The sequence below is a fragment of the Engystomops pustulosus genome, chromosome 9 (assembly GCF_040894005.1).
Source record: "Engystomops pustulosus chromosome 9, aEngPut4.maternal, whole genome shotgun sequence".
Lineage (NCBI taxonomy): Eukaryota > Metazoa > Chordata > Amphibia > Anura > Leptodactylidae > Engystomops > Engystomops pustulosus.
In genome coordinates this window covers 88,678,273-88,695,900 of record NC_092419.1, presented here as the reverse complement: position 1 = coordinate 88,695,900, position 17,628 = coordinate 88,678,273, and the positions used below count along the sequence as shown (strand labels likewise).

The window sequence follows — 17,628 nt, the reverse complement described above, 5'->3', positions numbered from 1 at the left end:
ATATGGTTCTGTGCTCTGCATAATATTGGACAAAATTGGCATAATAATGTTTACTAGACTGGAGTAGCTGTGTTGGCTAATGTCCCATAAATATTTCATAAGATTTGACCATTTAATACGTCTTCATTTGGAGGGTGTGATATATTCAGCATTGCTAAGCTGTTCCACAGACATGAGATTTATTCAGGTTTAGGAGAAGTCATAGAGTCATGAGCAGAATATTAACACACACAATGTATTAGTCCTACAGGATATGTGATATGTGAGAGAAGTGCAATAGTCTGATTACTGTCATTAACATCATATATTTACATGCAAATTGTAAATATATAGAAGATATAGAGATAAAAGGGTTACTCTGTCCTGTAATATTGATAGCCCATGCCTAGTAACCAGCGTCGGACTGGGTTTCCTTAGGCCCACCAGAGAAAATAAATCCGGGTCCCACTCTTCATTATCCCCCAGGAAATATACTCTAGCAGCCTTCAAATTGTGTTGTTTTTTTATGAACTTCTGGGGTTCAGTATTGGGGTGAGCCAGGGCCCACCGGAGGATCCTCTGGTACTCTGGTGGGCCAGTCCGACACTGCTAGTAACAGCGATATTAGCTCTCGGCAGCCATGGCATCACTTCAATAGGACATAGAAAAATAGTGTGTACGCCACCCTGCAACCTGGTCAGCCATGGCATCACTTCAATAGGACATAGAAAAATAGTGTGTACGCCACCCTGCAACCTGGTCAGCTATGGCATCACTTCAATAGGACAAAGAAAAATAGTGTGTACGCCACCCTGCAACCTGGTCAGCCATGGCATCACTTCAATAGGACAAAGAAAAATAGTGTGTACGCCACCCTGCAACCTGGTCAGCCATGGCATCACTTCAATAGGACAAAGAAAATAGTGTGTACGCCACCCTGCAACCTGGTCAGCCATGGCATCACTTCAATAGGACAAATTAAAATAGTGTGTACGCCACCCTACAACCTGGTCAGCCATGGCATCACTTCAATAGGACATAGAAAAATAGTGTGTTTGCCACCCTGCAACCTGGTCAGCTATGACATCACTTCAATAGGACAAAGAAAAATAGTGTGTACGCCACCCTGCAACCTGGTCAGCTATGGCATCACTTCAATAGGACAAAGAAAAATAGTGTGTACGCCACCCTGCAACCTGGTCAGCTATGGCATCACTTCAATAGGACAAAGAAAAATAGTGTGTACGCCACCCTGCAACCTGGTCAGCCATGGCATCACTTCAATAGGACAAATTAAAATAGTGTGTACGCCACCCTGCAACCTGGTCAGCCATGGCATCACTTCAATAGGACATAGAAAAATAGTGTGTTTGCCACCCTGCAACCTGGTCAGCTATGGCATCACTTCAATAGGACACAGAAAAATAGTGTGTACGCCTCCCTGCAACCTGGTCAGCCATGGCATCACTTCAATAGGACATAGAAAAATAGTGTGTACGCCACCCTGCAACCTGGTCAGCCATGGCATCACTTCAATAGGATATAGAAAAATAGTGTGTACGCCACCCTGCAACCTGGTCAGCCATGGCATCACTTCAATAGGATATAGAAAAATAGTGTGTACGCCACCCTGCAACCAGGTCAGCCATGGCATCACTTCAATAGGACAAAGAAAAATAGTGTGTACGCCACCCTGCAACCTGGTCAGCCATGGCATCACTTCAATAGGACATAGAAAAATAGTGTGTACGCCACCCTGCAACCTGGTCAGCCATGGCATCACTTCAATAGGACAAAGAAAATACTGTGTACGCCACCCTGCAACCTGGTCAGCCATGGCATCACTTCAATAGGACAAATTAAAATAGTGTGTACGCCACCCTGCAACCTGGTCAAAAATCAGATCTCCAGTAATCTAACATTGACGGCCTGTGCTACAAGAAGGGTTACCCCTTAGATCAATGATGGCGAACCTTTTAGAGAATGAGTGTATTGTGTTTTAATCTGTGGTTATATTTCTTTTTTACCGATTTTCCTTTGTACTTAAATAAACTCTCAAGTGGGGTATGAAATGTCCTTTCTAGAAGTCCCACTTATGAGAAATATCTCCCATTTACTTATAATAGGCATGTAAGAATGAGCTGAGAAGAGTCATATTTTGCCTTTTTGGGAGTGTTAATTCAAATGCTCATATCTTTGCTGCTGTAGTACCTAAATACATGATTTTGGTATCATACTAAAGATAAGAATCTGTGTGAGCTGCATAACCAGAGATACAGGCAGTGACATACATGGTTACATAGTTAATACAATTGAAAAAAGACATATATCCATCAAGTTCAACCAATCAAGGGAAGAGTTTTTTCAACAATATGACCTATGTATGTAACTGCCTGTATCTCTGGTTTTGTAGCTCATACAGATTTTTATCTTTAATATGTTCAAACAATGTAGCAGAGGGATTGGATGAGGAAGGGATTCATTGGAATAGAAATGGATGAGCAAACGTTGAAGACAATGGGGCTCATTTTCTTACCCGGTCCTGTCGCGATCCCGCGGCAGGTTGTCTGACGTGGATTTGGGTTTTGCCGGGATTCACTAAGGTCGTGCGCCCGATATTCAGTAGGTGTCGCTGCTGCGCCGAGGTCCAACGGAGTTCACCTGCTTCTTCCCGGTGCATGTAAGTGCTTGATCTTGCAACACATTTCACTTTTTAAATTCCACGTTTTTTCCGAATCAGTCCGGTTGTCCGACGGCCACACCCCCGATTTATGTTGCGTGAAGGCCGGCGCGATTGCGCCAAAATCCGATCGCGTGCTCCAAAATCCCAGCGGAATTCGGCGCAAAACCGGAAAGTACGCCCGCACAGTTCTTAGTAAATGAGCCCCATACAGTTAAAAATCAGAGCTAAAAATCCAATTCCCAACTTTAACTGGCTGTGTCTCTGGGTTCTGCACATCACAGAACCAGAAGCCTGATGTGCTCTGAAAGATGAGATTCTTTTCTCTAGGTATACAGAACCGGAGATAGGTGCATCTGAAATAACACTACCCCTGAACCCCCCAAACTTAACTCATCTCAGGCAAATATGACTCTTCTCTGCTCAATATTACATAACTTTAGAGGAGATATTTTTATAGGTAAACAGGTGAGATTTCACATAAAAGAGAGAGTTATAGAAAGGACATTTCATACCCTATCTGAATGGGGTGGCTGGTAGTTTAATGGGGTCAAATTGTGTGATAAGCTCCCTTTAATAGATATAATGATATTTCTTTTTTTTATTTTTATTATTTTTAAGGTTCGGCAGGATAAGTAAATGTTTAAGAGGTTAACAAGGCAGTTTTTCTTGCTTTATTATGCAACAGTCACCGCAATATTCTTAGTTTATAAAGAGGATTTGGTGAGATTTTCATTCTATGACTATAACCATTATCCCAGAATAGAGATAATTTCCACTTAGTTATATCTTCGAAATTTTGGACCAACCACTACAGTTTACAGAAAGCACAAAAGAAATCCCCACTATCTTTATCTGTTTAGTAGTTAGTATGCAGAATCCAAAGCCCTCGGCCCTAACAGCAGCCCAAACTCGAATATATTTGTTTAATATCTGTCCACAGCAATTTGTTCTCGGTTCCGCTAGATATTCTGCAGCTTTCTTTAATCTGCCTTTTGATGAGTCTTTCGCAAAAAGGGAGAAGACAGATTTTTTTTTTTTAATCTGGATAAATAGCCCACACAAGAAAAGTCCATTAGTAATGGCCGACAAACCCAAACAAGCCACATTAAAAGGTTTGATGGAGAACTGCCAGTGTTACAGAAGGGGTCAAATTGATTTGGAAAGAAGTAGTCAACAGTGAAACATACAAAAGATATTTAAAAGCTCCAAATCTTTGCAGGTTAGTGCCAGGACAAGAAAAAAAAGGAGAGATGAGCGAAAGAGAAAGACACATTTTTAGAGAAATCCCGGAGACAATGACGCTCGACTATTCCGAGTGTACGGAGGGAGGTGGAAATGTTATAAATTTAGGAGAATTATCGTCCTATTTATTTACTGCTGAAGCATCAAAAAGCCAGAAGACACCAGAATAGGGCACTCTTCATGTTATTTATTACTAAATGCCAAGCGTCTCAGTGGGAGGGCACCCTGGCATGAGTAGGCGACGGCATAAATCAACTGGGAGACTAAGGCCTATATCAGTTACAGCATTGTTGTCTGAAGTGTCTGCACTCATCAATAACCTCATGGCTCCCACCAGATGCTACCGGGATGTTCAAATGACTTTTAAGAAATAAAACATAGACTAGTGCCACACAATGAGGGCAATCTGTCTCACCATGCCTGCCAGAAAATGGCGCGCAAAGGATGCAAAGTAGGAGCAATTTAGGGGCACTCGTTGGGAAACTTTTTAGGCATCCAGTTTGCCATTTAAAAAAAAAAAAACATATCAGGGACCATTGTGAGCTATGGGGGAGAAGACTCTGCCCAATAAATTCACTATAATCTGGAGCACATTATATGATGTCCCATAATTATTTAGAGGTCAAATTCTTGTGTCATTAGGACAGATATTTAAAGGGGATGGCATCTTTTCCTGTTTTTTTTTTTTTGTAATATGTGTGTAAGTGTGTGTGGGGGGGCAGGATATTAGGTAATTTACCTGTATACATCTATTAATAGTTCTCCTCTGCTTTCTTGATAGGTAAAGTTAAGCCTCATAGTCTTTTACTTCATCATTATACTAGCATCTAGTACTAGCATCTGATTCTGAAGTAAAACACTTTATTTAAGGTAAAGTTAAAGGTAAAGTTGAGTTAAGGAAACACAGATGTGTGTATGACCTCATAGGGTAGCACATTTCCCAATGTATGAGTGCAGGAGGGCCAGTGCTAGGAGACCTTGCAGCAGATTGGCAAAATTAGCTGTGGATGTGACACATAATAATTTCCCTTATTACATCCATATATGGAGGATCAAGTGTATTTATCTTTGCGGGTGAGTAAAATTATTTAAAGGGGTTTTCCAGTCACAACACGTAATCCACTGTCCACAAACTAAGGCTTACTTTCTGATTGGTGGGTGTCTTCTTAGTGGAATCCCCACAGTTCACAAGAATGGGGGTCTGTTGTACCCCAAAAGAATAGAGCAGCTGGTTGGGCATGTGCTCTGCGGTTCCATATACAGGCAGTCCCTGGGTTACATACAGGATAGGTTCTTAAGGTTGTTCTTAAGTGGAATTTGTATGTAAGTCGGAACTGTATACTTTATTATTGGAACACCAGTCAAAATTTTTTTGGTCTCTGTGACAATAGGATTTTAAAAATGTTCGGTTGTTATAAGAATCAGGATTAACAATAAAGCTTCATTGCAGACACATTTGATAAGTGTTATAGCTGTTTATTGTAGCCCAAGGCTAAAGTACAGTAAATTACCAACATCCAGGGGTCCGTTTGTAACTAGGGGTCGTCTGTAAGTTGGGTGTTATTAAGTAGGGGACCGCCTGTACTGTCTATAGAACTGATGAAGATGATTGCTCTGGCCATTAGGAGTACAATAGGGATAGAACATACCCCCAGTCTGGTGATCCACAAATGTTCCACCACTGTGGATAGGGGCTAACTTGTTGTGACTGGACCAACCCTTTAATTTATCTTTTTTTTTTTCCTTTAAATAATAATCCTTAACAATCTGAGGTCACTAATCTGCAATTTAAAACCTTTATGTAAAATCACGTAGACAAAGGAGAAAACATGATTAAAGCAGACACGTAGCGTTAGCGGCCTGGCACTAATAGACAGAATGAAATAATCTTTTGTTTTCCCAATTCCTGTTATCAAAGTGCTTTGCGGCTACAGAACCATCGGGTTGTGCAGAGATGATTTTCAGCATAGATAGTCAAAAGAAAGGAAATAAAGAGAAAAAAAAAACACATTTAATTATATGTGACTGGTATCCAGCTGCTGGAGAGTGATAGTTATACAGCCACCTGTGGAGAGAGATTGTATGTTACAAGCGCTTAAGACTCCAGAACAAAGCGAGGAAGAGCTTGGGAAGATTTCCAGAGATGTGATGTATGCTGCGACAAAGAGATCATACACTCATGTATATACAGCTAGGGGCATATACATACATATTTGTAGCCACCCTACAAATGAAAAATAGAAAAATACGAGCCATGCAAAGCCACGTGACGCTTTATACGGTACGGTTACATGCGTTCTTCAATGCTTTTCCAAATTCAAGAAAAATTCTAATAGTATCCAATGAGATGGAAGCAAATGAGCACATAAAAACATGCTTGGAACGAATCGGGTAAGAATTTGTGCTGTCAGTCATTCTCACAGTCATATAAGTGATTTCTGTCCACATATTTCCAGCCAATTGTCCAAGTGCCTAAATTCTTGCTTTTTTTTCCTCGAACAAGCAATGAATAGCGTGTAAAAACATATGTAGAACTCAAGACTTTAACTGCTGCCGTTAAATGGTTGTCCAGCTTGGAAAAAATGTGTGGAAAACGGCTTAGCACGTTCTAAAATATAACAGAAGACATACCGTACCGATCCCATTCTGACACTACCCAGTCCCCTACTGGTCTCCATCCTCTATATAGATATTGTGCTATTTTCCAGGTTTTGCTTTCTCTTTATAGGAAATCTATCATCTTCCTATGTGTAGATTTGGGCACTGAGATCCTGTAACTGTCTCTATATAGCTACTTCATGTGTCGTTTAGCTCAAAAAAGAACTTTAAAGGATACCTACCACCACCGATCTACCTATTAAGGTAGATCCGGTGATAGGTGCCTCTAATGAATGTAAGGATAGCCCTTTTAAGGGCTAATCCTTTAGTCCCCTTTATCTTTTTTAATCTTTAATTGAGATAATATGTTAATTTACCAAAGAGGCTACTGTAGCGTGGAGTAGCCAGAGCTACAATAGCCGTGGGCTACAGTAGACTCCTTGATCCTCCTACCCAGATATCTTCAACGCGCAGCTGCTAGAAGCCGCGCGCCCTCATCCGCGAAGCAGGCCGCCAGCTGCGGGGTCTCGGGTCCGAAGCCAGAGCCGGCTTCATGGACGAGTGTGGGTAGGAGGATCAAGGTGGCTACAGCCTCAGCTCTGGCTGCTCCACGCCCCAGTAGCCTCTTTGGTAAATTAGCATATTACCACACTTAAAGATTTAAAACGATCCCTACATACATTAGAGGCACCTACCACCGGATCTACATTAATAGGTAGATCCGTGGTGGTAGGCTTTCTGTAATAAATATGTAAATGAGGCAGAAGTGCTCTTGGGGGCCATCACCAGAGCTGTGGCACTACAGACTAAAGCCGCTTCCTCCCTCCTTTTTACCTTCTCACCAAATCCAGCAAGAGGAGGTGACACATAGTTGTATCTCTGAAGCAGACTGTGCAATCTTCATATAACCGCACATGTGTAGTATTTGGAAAGAGCCGAGGTAGGTTCAGAAGAGGACATAGGCCGGTTAGAAGTAAGGGTATGTATTAGGGAATGATGCCAGAGCCCATAGAGGCACTGGCGATGCCCCTGGAGCTCCTCAGCCTTGCAAACATAATTTTAGAAGTTTTTTGAGCGAAACAGTGCATGGAGCAGCTATATACACACTGTCACAGAATCTCACAGTCCAGATCTAAACCTAATTGACACTGGTTTATCCTCCATTCTGATGATTTCCTTTAAATCCCAACTCCTTGAACAATCCCTTACATCCCTTCCCCATCCAATCATATTCCTTTAACTTGATAGACATGTGTCTTTTTTCAACCTTACTAACTATTTAACTACTTAAGTAGAGGCATTCAAATGCTGTTTCTTCCTTAGAATAGATCTACATTATTACCGTGTCCATCGGTAAAGATAAATAAAGAATAGGGCCTCAAATAGTGTTTAAAATTTGAATTCCTTGAAGGGATGACCAATCATTTCCAATTTTCCTGTTGCTATGACGGTTACATACCCCCCCCCCCCCCCCCACATAGCAGCAGGAATTCCCTGACTTAAGAAGTTATATCATTTGGAGTGCTTTGATTATACAGTATTCTAGTGCCAACCACCAATGGCATAGAGATCCAAGTCCTAGCAGACAACAGTATCGGGAGCTATTAGCTATGGTGCAGTAAACGAGACATTGGTTAAGTAAACCTATTATTATCATCAATTTCTTTTTCTTTTGCTCACCATAACATCTTTTTAATGTGGTAATAAATTATTAACCTGGCTTCTAGAAATGAAGAACCATCATAAATTTGATATCTATCATATACATGGGATCCTCTATAAGTTCATCTGGCTTAATTTAGTAAATGATTTTGTTAAAACTACCATACATACTCGTATATAAGCCTAGTTTTTCAGCACAAACAAAATGTGCTGAAAACCCAAACACAGCTTACACTTGAGTAAAGAAATACCAGGTTTTTTTTCATAAAATTAGGGGCCTCGGCTTATAATTGGGTTGGCTTATACTCGAGTATATACGGTATATCTTTTTAATAAGACAGTAAAATGATTGAGTAGGTCATATGACCACATGGTCCCTGCTCCCTCCCACATGGTCCTTGCGACCCCAAGCCCTTCAGAATTTCTTTAGCCACGTCTGCATGTTTTTATTTACTTGGTTGAAAATTTATGGGCTGAGACAATTCTGTTATCTTCCCATTCCTGTTTGAGAATACCATTAGTGTCTTTAGTTGCTAACTTGGAGGAAATGTAAAGCATTTTAAGACCCTTGGAACAATAAGCCTTTATGTTGACAATGGCGGCCACCAGTAACCCTTGAGGCTCGCTCTGTTAGGAAGTGATGACAATACTGTTACATTAACTTTTCTTCCATCTTGGAATAAATGAGTAAATGCATTTTCTAAATTACATTTTTTAATAATAAACAGTTGGGGACTGATGAAGTCTAACTTTAAAGTAACACCCTAGAGTCCTGCTACTTGAGAGACTTAGTCACTCCTAGTGACTATATCATGGAAACTCTAACTAGAAAGTGTCCAGTTTGCCATGTGTCTAGCAACAGACACTGCTCCCTATAAATAGGGAGCCACATCCAGCATTTGATAGCTGAGGATAATCTATTTAGTTTTGAAGTTGACCATACACAATAATTTTAGCCCAACTTGGCAATTTTGTAAGGACTATCTTATATGTATGTGAGGGGAAAGTGTGTTGGTTGGGGGGGATTACCATTAGCAGATGTTGGGGGCTTTTGGAATTTAACAAGCTGTAACCTTTTGATCTGAGTTGAGGTAAACCACCACCATATGGGGTCTCATATCTCTTCTCCAAACATGCTTCATTGTCTATATGTATGAATGGGGAGTCAGACTAGACCAAGAAGAACACCCATCCACCAAATAGCTAACTAAAATGTATGGTCAACCTCTTTTAATATAGACAATCCTACTGGGCCACTGGATATTCGAATAGACCTCCTTCTGAGCTTAAAAAATCTACCACCAAGATCAAGCATTGTAAACCAATCACACTGACATACTGGTGTATGTACCCTCTTTCAGAATACACTCTTGCTTCTTATGCCCTTGTTTTCCTAAAAAAATATTTAAACATTATGCAAATGAACCCCAGGAGCTACAGGCTTAATTAACATCTGTGGAGCCTGGGGCCACACAGGTTTATCTGCATAAATGTTAAAACCTTTTTTTGTGAAGAAAAAAGTATAAGGAGCGTGGATCCTGACACACACCAGTATGTAAGTATGCTTGGTTTACAATCCATGATCCTGATTTCCATCAAAATCAAGCATAATAAACCAGGGACACTTACTCATAGATCCAGGAAGTGTGACTTTAGTAATCCTCTTATATTTGTTGTTAATGGCCTCCTTCCTTCAACTTTTAAAATTATGCTAATGAGTCTGAAGGGCTAACCTGCCCCCCTATGCTTTGGCTTTACAAACTGTTGTTACACTGTGCAGAAGCAAGTCTCAGTCTCACCCTCCCCCGGCACTTCCTGTCATTTTGGAAGCAGTGAGTACACATAGAAGGGTCTAGATGGTCTGATCAGATGGTCTGATTCCTCATCCAATCCCTTCCCTTCCTTGGTTGAACTTGATGGACATGTGCCTTTTTTCATCCGTATAAACTATGAAACTAAACTATGAAACATTGGATGATCGGGAGTGCTCCTTCACACTAAAAGCCTTTGAAGCTACTACACGGAGGAGCTAGTGTAGCCTCTCTGGCTCATTAGCATAAGTTTAAAAGTTGATTTTAGAATGAAGGAGGCCATGTGTAAAAATAGAAGAAGATTACTAGAGTAATGAAATCAGGCAAATCACCTCTCCTCAGCTGTTGTAATTAGTTTCAAAATGCATTAAAAACGTAATTAAACCGCTACGTGTGACCTCACCCTTAGAAGTAAAAAAAAAAAAACTAAAATTTGAGAATTTTGACAAAAGAGGTTACTGTGCAAAATGTTAAACAGTTAAAGCATGTGAAATAATTCCAATTTACATGATAAAATTGGGTCCATGAAAAAGAAAAAAAAACTTCCTTTGCACCTGCCCCGGACCAGGTGCAGATTTGCACCTAAAAAGTCGCTAAAAAGTCGCAAAAAAGGTGAAAAGACGCACGGAACATCTGGAAAGTTAAGATACATGAGGCACACTGCAAAAGGTGCAGACCGAGGTGCACTTGAAGAGCACTAACAAAAGTTGCAAAAAAAAGTCGCTAAAACTAGAAAAGTCGCAAAAAATAGTCGCTTAAACGAGAAAAGACGCAAAAAAAAAGACAATTTGCCTACCTGAAACTATGATACATGAGTAAGTGTCCCTGGTTTGTCACAATGGATTCTGTCACAATGGATTTTAGTGAGAAAGCCTCCCATAAAATTTTGCTATATGGGGCTCCATTCACTTGGTCACTTATTACCAACTTAGGGTAAATATTTGTAGGGTCAGGCGACTTCTTTCACGGGTCCCAAGAGCCAAACTACTTTTTTCTGAAACAGTAAACTTTTTATGTGCTGCTAACATTTTACAAGCCAATACGTAATAAAGAAACGTGTGGACTACTGTATATGGTATATCCAGCAGATTACACCCAGCTTCTAGTGAGCCCTACTAGCTACTGGTATGTCTTCTGGCTGCCTATTACAAGACGTTATTTCTATTCTTACTCTTTCCAGCCAGCAGAAGGCAGATGTTTATATCCAGGCAATTGACTGTGTTTACCTCATATTGCATCTAACTCACTTTTGCCATTTATAGCAAAGAAATGAAGGACTCGCTCACATCTGTAGCTTCTCTTGGTGAGAAATTATTTGGCCTTGTTCTACCAATGATATAAACATTAGGCACTCGCTAATATTATTCCACGTACAACGCGTTCATCATTTAATATGACGTTCTTTCCGCGCTTTTCTGCTTAGTGTTACTTTGTTCTGTCAAGGCAACAGACTAACAAGTGACATCTTCAAGGGTCATTTTACTCAAGTATTCTACAGCTTCACTAAAATATGTTTGACGTGGTTCATGGGAACTGGGATTAAAGCCTGTCCATCCATCCATCTAGGATATTTCTTCTTTTAACGTAAAATGAATTTTAGGACATAAACTTATAATTTAAAGGGAACCCATCATGTTATAAAGTCAGTTCAGTTTGCAGGTAGCGTTTTATAGAGCAAGAGGAACTGAGCAGACTGATTCATTGTTTAAAGGACATCTACCACCAGGATGAAAGAATGTATGCAAATGAGAGTGAGGGGCTCTAGGCTCCATTAACGCCTATGGAGCCTGGAGCTCTTCAAGCGCATTTGCATACAGTCAGAAGCAGGTCCTATCAAACACTGGAGCCTTCTGCTTCCAGACTCAATCTCAGGTTTTGGACCTCTACAAATTAGAAAATAATGACCCATCCTATAGAAAGGTCATCAGTATAAAAAAATTGTGTAAGAGCGAGAAATCTCCTTTAATTGTAGGAGTGGCTTTGGTGTCCAGGGAGCAGCCATTTTTTTTTATACATACACAAAGTTCTGCTAATGATATAGCAGTTCTACTAACTGGATCAGCATAGATTGAGTAATTTGGGCTCATTTTAAAGATGACAGGATCCCTTTAAATTTTGGTATACATGGATTGGTGGAAACAAATCGGACAATGTTTAATCTTTACCTCAACCTACTCTATTATGTGATGGATACTTTGTCTTAATGTAAATAAGTGAATGTACATGCAGAAAAAGTTTTGACCTCCCTATTAATCTAAAATGTTCCACGTAAAACTCCATGGACCTGCTGGAAACAACCTTGCAACTAGCAGTGGCTTTTAAAATGGGCGTTTTGGCGACCCAAACCACCCACCAAATTTAGTACTACCCTACAGAGATGATAGAGAAAGCCCAGAAAGCTTCATACATGAGTGTAAGGTTCTCAAACTGCAGAACTAGAAGGAAACAGAAGGGACCTCACTCCTTTCCCAAGAAGCTTTGTTCTGGTACTGTATGATGGTAGTAAATGTCAAACCATTCAAAAATTAGACTTGAAGGGGCGCATAATTTTCACAAGCCAGGACCCATACTAGTCTTAACCTGCCCCGGCCTACAACAAATCACCCCTTATTTGACTATAACTTAATATATCTTTAAACACTTCAACAAACTATGCAAATACTGTATACATCAATATATCTAACTCTTCACTTTACAAAAATGTATAACATTGGGGAAAAAGAAAGCTGTTGATAGTTTCTGCTTCCTATCCGCAGTGCTGTAACTCTCATGTTACTAAGGTCAAATACCTGTTGTTGCCTCTCCTGTAATTGGAGGAGAGTGCTGACCACTAGAGACGCCATGCAGGTCAATTTCATATTCAGTGCCATCTCTTAGTCCTGTGACAACTGTGGATCGCTCGCTGCCTGGCACTGTTAGTGTAATTGGCTCAAACTGCATTTTGTCATCTTGCATTTTAATGATAAAGTTGTCAAAACCGTTCTCGTCAGCTGTCCAGGACAGATGGAAACTGTTTGGGGTAATTTTGGAAACCTTGAGGTTTCCAACTTCAGGTTCCGTCTCTGGAAAGAAAAATATCATGGAAGGAAGAAGGAAATTGAACAGTATTGTTAGTAAAGGACTCGTACCGATCTTCTGATAATATGCTGAGAGGCAAGCTAAAAGAGAAACGGCAAGAGTAATAGGAATACTGAAGATCCAATGGGATGTCCTCTGCCTGAAAATACAATATATCACAGCCTCACCGAAATGTAGCACAAACACATTGTAAAGAGGAAGTAATATGAAAATATTTAAAGGGAACCTGTCAGCAGACTTAATAATCCACTACCATTATGTAATCATACAGCTAAAGATCTACATTATAAAGTACAAGCACTGGCCCCGACTTAAGCCGTATATATATGTAAAAAAACTTTAAAGTGAGATGTAAATTGTATGTATAAAGCCATGGAGAGGGTGAGTTTAACACTGCAGTCAAGCTCTCCTCACCTCACCTTCATTGTAAATGATGTTCCTGTTTCAAGGAACATTATAACTGGCTTTCCTGAAGTGCTGTTCAGATAGGGTATTCAGAGGTGGGGAGAGCTTGACTTCAGAACACCCCATTAACTTATATGACCTATTTACATTTCAATTCAAAGTACATTTTCTGGATGATTACACCGTACCGGGCCATGAAAGAGACATAATCTGCAAGGTATTAATCAGCATCATAACATAATGGTAGTGTCTTATTGGGTCAAGTTCTTCTCCAAGGTTCCCTTTCAGACATAATCCTTTAGTTTTTTTATTTTAAAAAAAGTACTCAATCAAGTACATCAATGGCCTTCAATTGACCCTTTTGACTATTTTCTTGATCATGTGATGAATAAATGAGTATAGCATATTATCTCCATCCAATATGACTATGTGTGGACAGAAATACATAGACTAATATAGAAATAAGTCAATATATTACTTAGAATATTCAATTCAACAAGAGAATAAATAATCTCATATTCCCAGTTCCTCATTTACAATACAAAGCATTGCATTAAACATTCAGACACAAGGACAAACAACGTACAGTACTAACTGAACAGGATGAAAATATGTATGTGCCACCAGCATGTTATAGAGCAGCAGACACCAAACTGGAACTTTTGTAATAAATTTGAAGCTCCATCTTCTCTATAACATGTATGCCTAGTATTAGTGCCTTGTATAGGTAACTCACTGAGGCAGATATAGTATGTCAGAAATTGGAAATCGGAAAGACAGTCTTGAAATGTGTAGTGTGTTATGGTGAATGGTATAGGCAGGGCACCTGGAGCGCGAGCCACTGGCCCCCACCATCCTGTCTGCCTCCACTCCAACTTCAGGGACAGAAATATCGGTGTCCATCAATAATGCTGAGTTATGTAGCAGATGAATTGTGTATGAAGTGGTTGTGGAGCAGCTGGGATGTGTATTGTGATGTTCTGAAGCATTTGATGTGTGTATTGTGATGTTCTGAAGCTTCTAATGTGTGTATTGTGATGTTCTGAAGCAACTGAGGTATGCATGTAGAGGTTCTGCAGCAGCTTTCTTGTCTGAAAAAGGCTGAAAAACTCTTATTTTTACTTTTTATTAAAAAAAAAAAAAAATTCATTGGTGGCCCCCACCACCCTAAATCCAGCCCTGGATAAACCTGTCACATTATCAGCTTTATACCACCTGCTAGTTAGCTTAGGAAATGTCAAAAACTGCTTGAATATTTTAGCGACAACTTGATGTTTCCTTGATGTAGTCAAAAACTGAAAGTGTGACCAGTGTTGAAGATTCTGTGAATCCTAGATGTATATAGACAATGACATACATAATCACAAGACAGGACATACAACACTCGCACATCTAACAAGCTGAAAGCAAGATACACTGTAATAAATAAGAGGTAGATCCGATGATGGCTGGAAGTCCAGTACCTGTAGAGGTTGAAGTGGTAATAGATTTTGTCGGTTGGCCGCGGACAATGCCATAGAGGTAGATGGTGTAATCAGTGTTGGGTAATAACCCTGAGATAGGAGTATTCCTGAGATCGCCAGAGACATTAAATTTCACTGGCTCCAATAACCTTTCTGTATCAACGATTTCTATAACAAATCCATCAAAATCATCTTGTGTTGTTGTCCAGGACAAATCAAAGCTCTTGGGTGTAACATTGCTGATGGACAAGTTGTCTACTTCTGGCTTGTTTTCTGAGCAGGGAAAAATGTAATTCAGTTATTAAAGACTGATCCAGCAATACCCACAAGGATGCTTGTTCAGCAGGACACATCCCCGCCAGAAGGAGAAAGCAGAAGTCTAGCGTCCTTCAGCTTTTTAGCCGGAAGCCACAGTGGGTGGAAGGGGATCATCCCAGCCTTCAACTGCCCACGTTTTGCATGCTTGCAACTATGTATTGGATCATGCACTGTAAAGCCATAAGCACAAATGAAAAAAAGCTGATGAATGAAGAAGCGACGGCCATATTTGTATCAAGCTGCTTTGCAAATGATAAGCAACAGATGAGCCATAAGGAAAAGGTATTTAGCCTATTAGACTGAAGAAAATTGCCAAGTTCTGAACTCAGCTTAGCCACCAGTCCAATAGACTTTGAATGGATAGCAATGAATATGCTGAATTGATACTCCATTCACACTCCTGGCCATTGTGGTCATGCATCATGGCTGACACAGGGTTTTATATAAAAAGGGGTTGTCCAGTTTCATTAGGGTTAGTGATGAGTGGACCCAATGAGAATGGGGTTTGGAACCTCAATATTATGTTTGGGAACAGAACCTGAACCTTCACTATTTAACACCAACGAATGGTGAAGGCACCGATTGTGGGTGTTAACTGTTGGTGCTACTCTTTGTGACATCAACAGGGAGCAATGACCTCCAGGAAAATGGCTGAACAGGGTGCTGGCACTGATTGAGGGTGATAAATGGAGGTTGGTTGGTTGAGCCGCACCAGAATCCGAACATCAGGGACGAACGAGCCCTCAATGTTTGGCATGGATCTGAACATTGCGGTTTCGGGTCCGCTCATCGCTAATAGGAATAGATGATCATAGAGTGGGTCTGTCATCCAACAATTTTGTACTGAATATGATTAAGCCACTTTATAATTCTAGGCCAGTAGAGATGTGTTCATTTGTCCCATACCCATCATGCAACTTCGTCTCATTCAACTGTATTGGACTAATCTGCTATGTCAAGGTGGGAGGAAGTGAAGAAACTACAGTGCTTGTGTTTGAGTACGACAGGTTTCTCATTTTAGAAGCCATGGACAAAACCCCTTTTAGATGTTCTAAAGAAGCTTGTAATATGCCCAATGTGATCCCTGTGAAGGTTTGGTCACGTGGGACATATTTGTTGCAGAAATTTCTGAAACTGTCCCATACACCTCAAGGAGGCTTCCAGAAATCAATGTGCTTGCTGTCAAAGCAACTCCTATCAGAGGAATGGAACAAAATTTCTGCAACGAATACCCTAAAAGAAAAGCAGCAGAGTGGATGAAGCCGATGGAACAGGCATATGAGATATGGCAACATGGATTGTGGGCAGCTGATGGAGCAGTGGTGGCATGATCATAATGAAACATTCCTAGGTACCTGTGATAGCTTCTCCAAAGAGAGGCTTAGTATTAGATCCCTGAATCACACCATACAGCGTGATTATATATTTTGAGGCCGGATTCAGATCCGGCACTTCCAAAGATCGGAGTTCTCCAGGGACCATAATGGTTTTGGTATTTTCATCATCTTCAGTGTCCTGAACCTGAATCACAAATTTCTCATAGTTCTTTTCTGGAGCTGCCCATGTGAGTTTGAAGGAGTCCCAGTTTACGTGGGACACCAATAGATTGCCCAGCTCCAGAGGTACCTCTGAATATGAAAATATACTATTGTTAGCAAGAGAATTTTGTGAAGGTGAACATATAATCTCCAAAATTATTTAGTAAAACTTTTTAACATCAGCGTTGAGAATACATTATAGTACCTACAATGAAAACATGTTAATGACCTACCTAGAGGTGACCAAAGATCAGTGGAGAACATCTAGGCTAGATGCCTAAAGCAGACAGCTCCATCCAAGCATGCTGTAGACTCCCTTCAATGAAATCTGAGCCTGCAGTAAGCCTGGTCTAGCACTATAGTAAGGATGGAGTTGTCTTCTTGCAGCTATTTTAGCGGCACAGAAGTTACTGATGATGGACAGGCGTAGCAGTGGTCTCACTACCACCAATCCCATACTAATCACCTATACTGTAAAAAAGTATTAAATAGTTTGTGCCCATTAAAACCCTTTAAAGGGTTTCTCTCAAGTATTTAAGTAATCTCATTAGGATAAAGGATGACTAGGTAATGGGTGAGGGTGGATAGCTCCACCGATCACAAGAACCGGACCACTCCGTGATCCCACTCTCACTAAGGACGAACATGTGTCCTGCCCCTCCATTCACTGTCTATTGGATTGGTTTGATTTTTCTGTCATTCCCATAAAACTGACTGGAGCTGGAGGGAACATTCTCATCCTGCCGCTTCACCCACTAGTGAGAACAGGACGCCCATTCTCCAAATCACGGGTGCCCCACTTTCAAGATTGGCAAGGGTCCCAGAAGTCGGATCCTCATGGATCACCTTGT

At 40.5% G+C, this 17,628-nt stretch overlaps 1 protein-coding gene across 3 annotated transcripts in view; it reads right to left on the bottom strand.

The window, feature by feature from the left end:
* TNC (tenascin C) overlaps positions 1–17,628 on the bottom strand; it is an 86,512-nt gene that overhangs the window by 25,926 nt on the left and 42,958 nt on the right. Inside the window, exons 11-13 of one of the 3 annotated variants that reach the window (XM_072125058.1) lie at positions 16,595–16,867; positions 14,922–15,194; positions 12,765–13,037 (exon numbers count right to left, since the gene is read on the bottom strand). The exons of 1 other annotated variant lie outside the window; for it this stretch is intronic. In XM_072125058.1, coding sequence (XP_071981159.1) covers positions 12,765–13,037; positions 14,922–15,194; positions 16,595–16,867 — 819 coding nt within the window. The remainder of the gene's footprint in view (positions 1–12,764; positions 13,038–14,921; positions 15,195–16,594; positions 16,868–17,628) is intronic. One more of the 3 variants, XM_072125060.1, reaches the window with a different exon arrangement.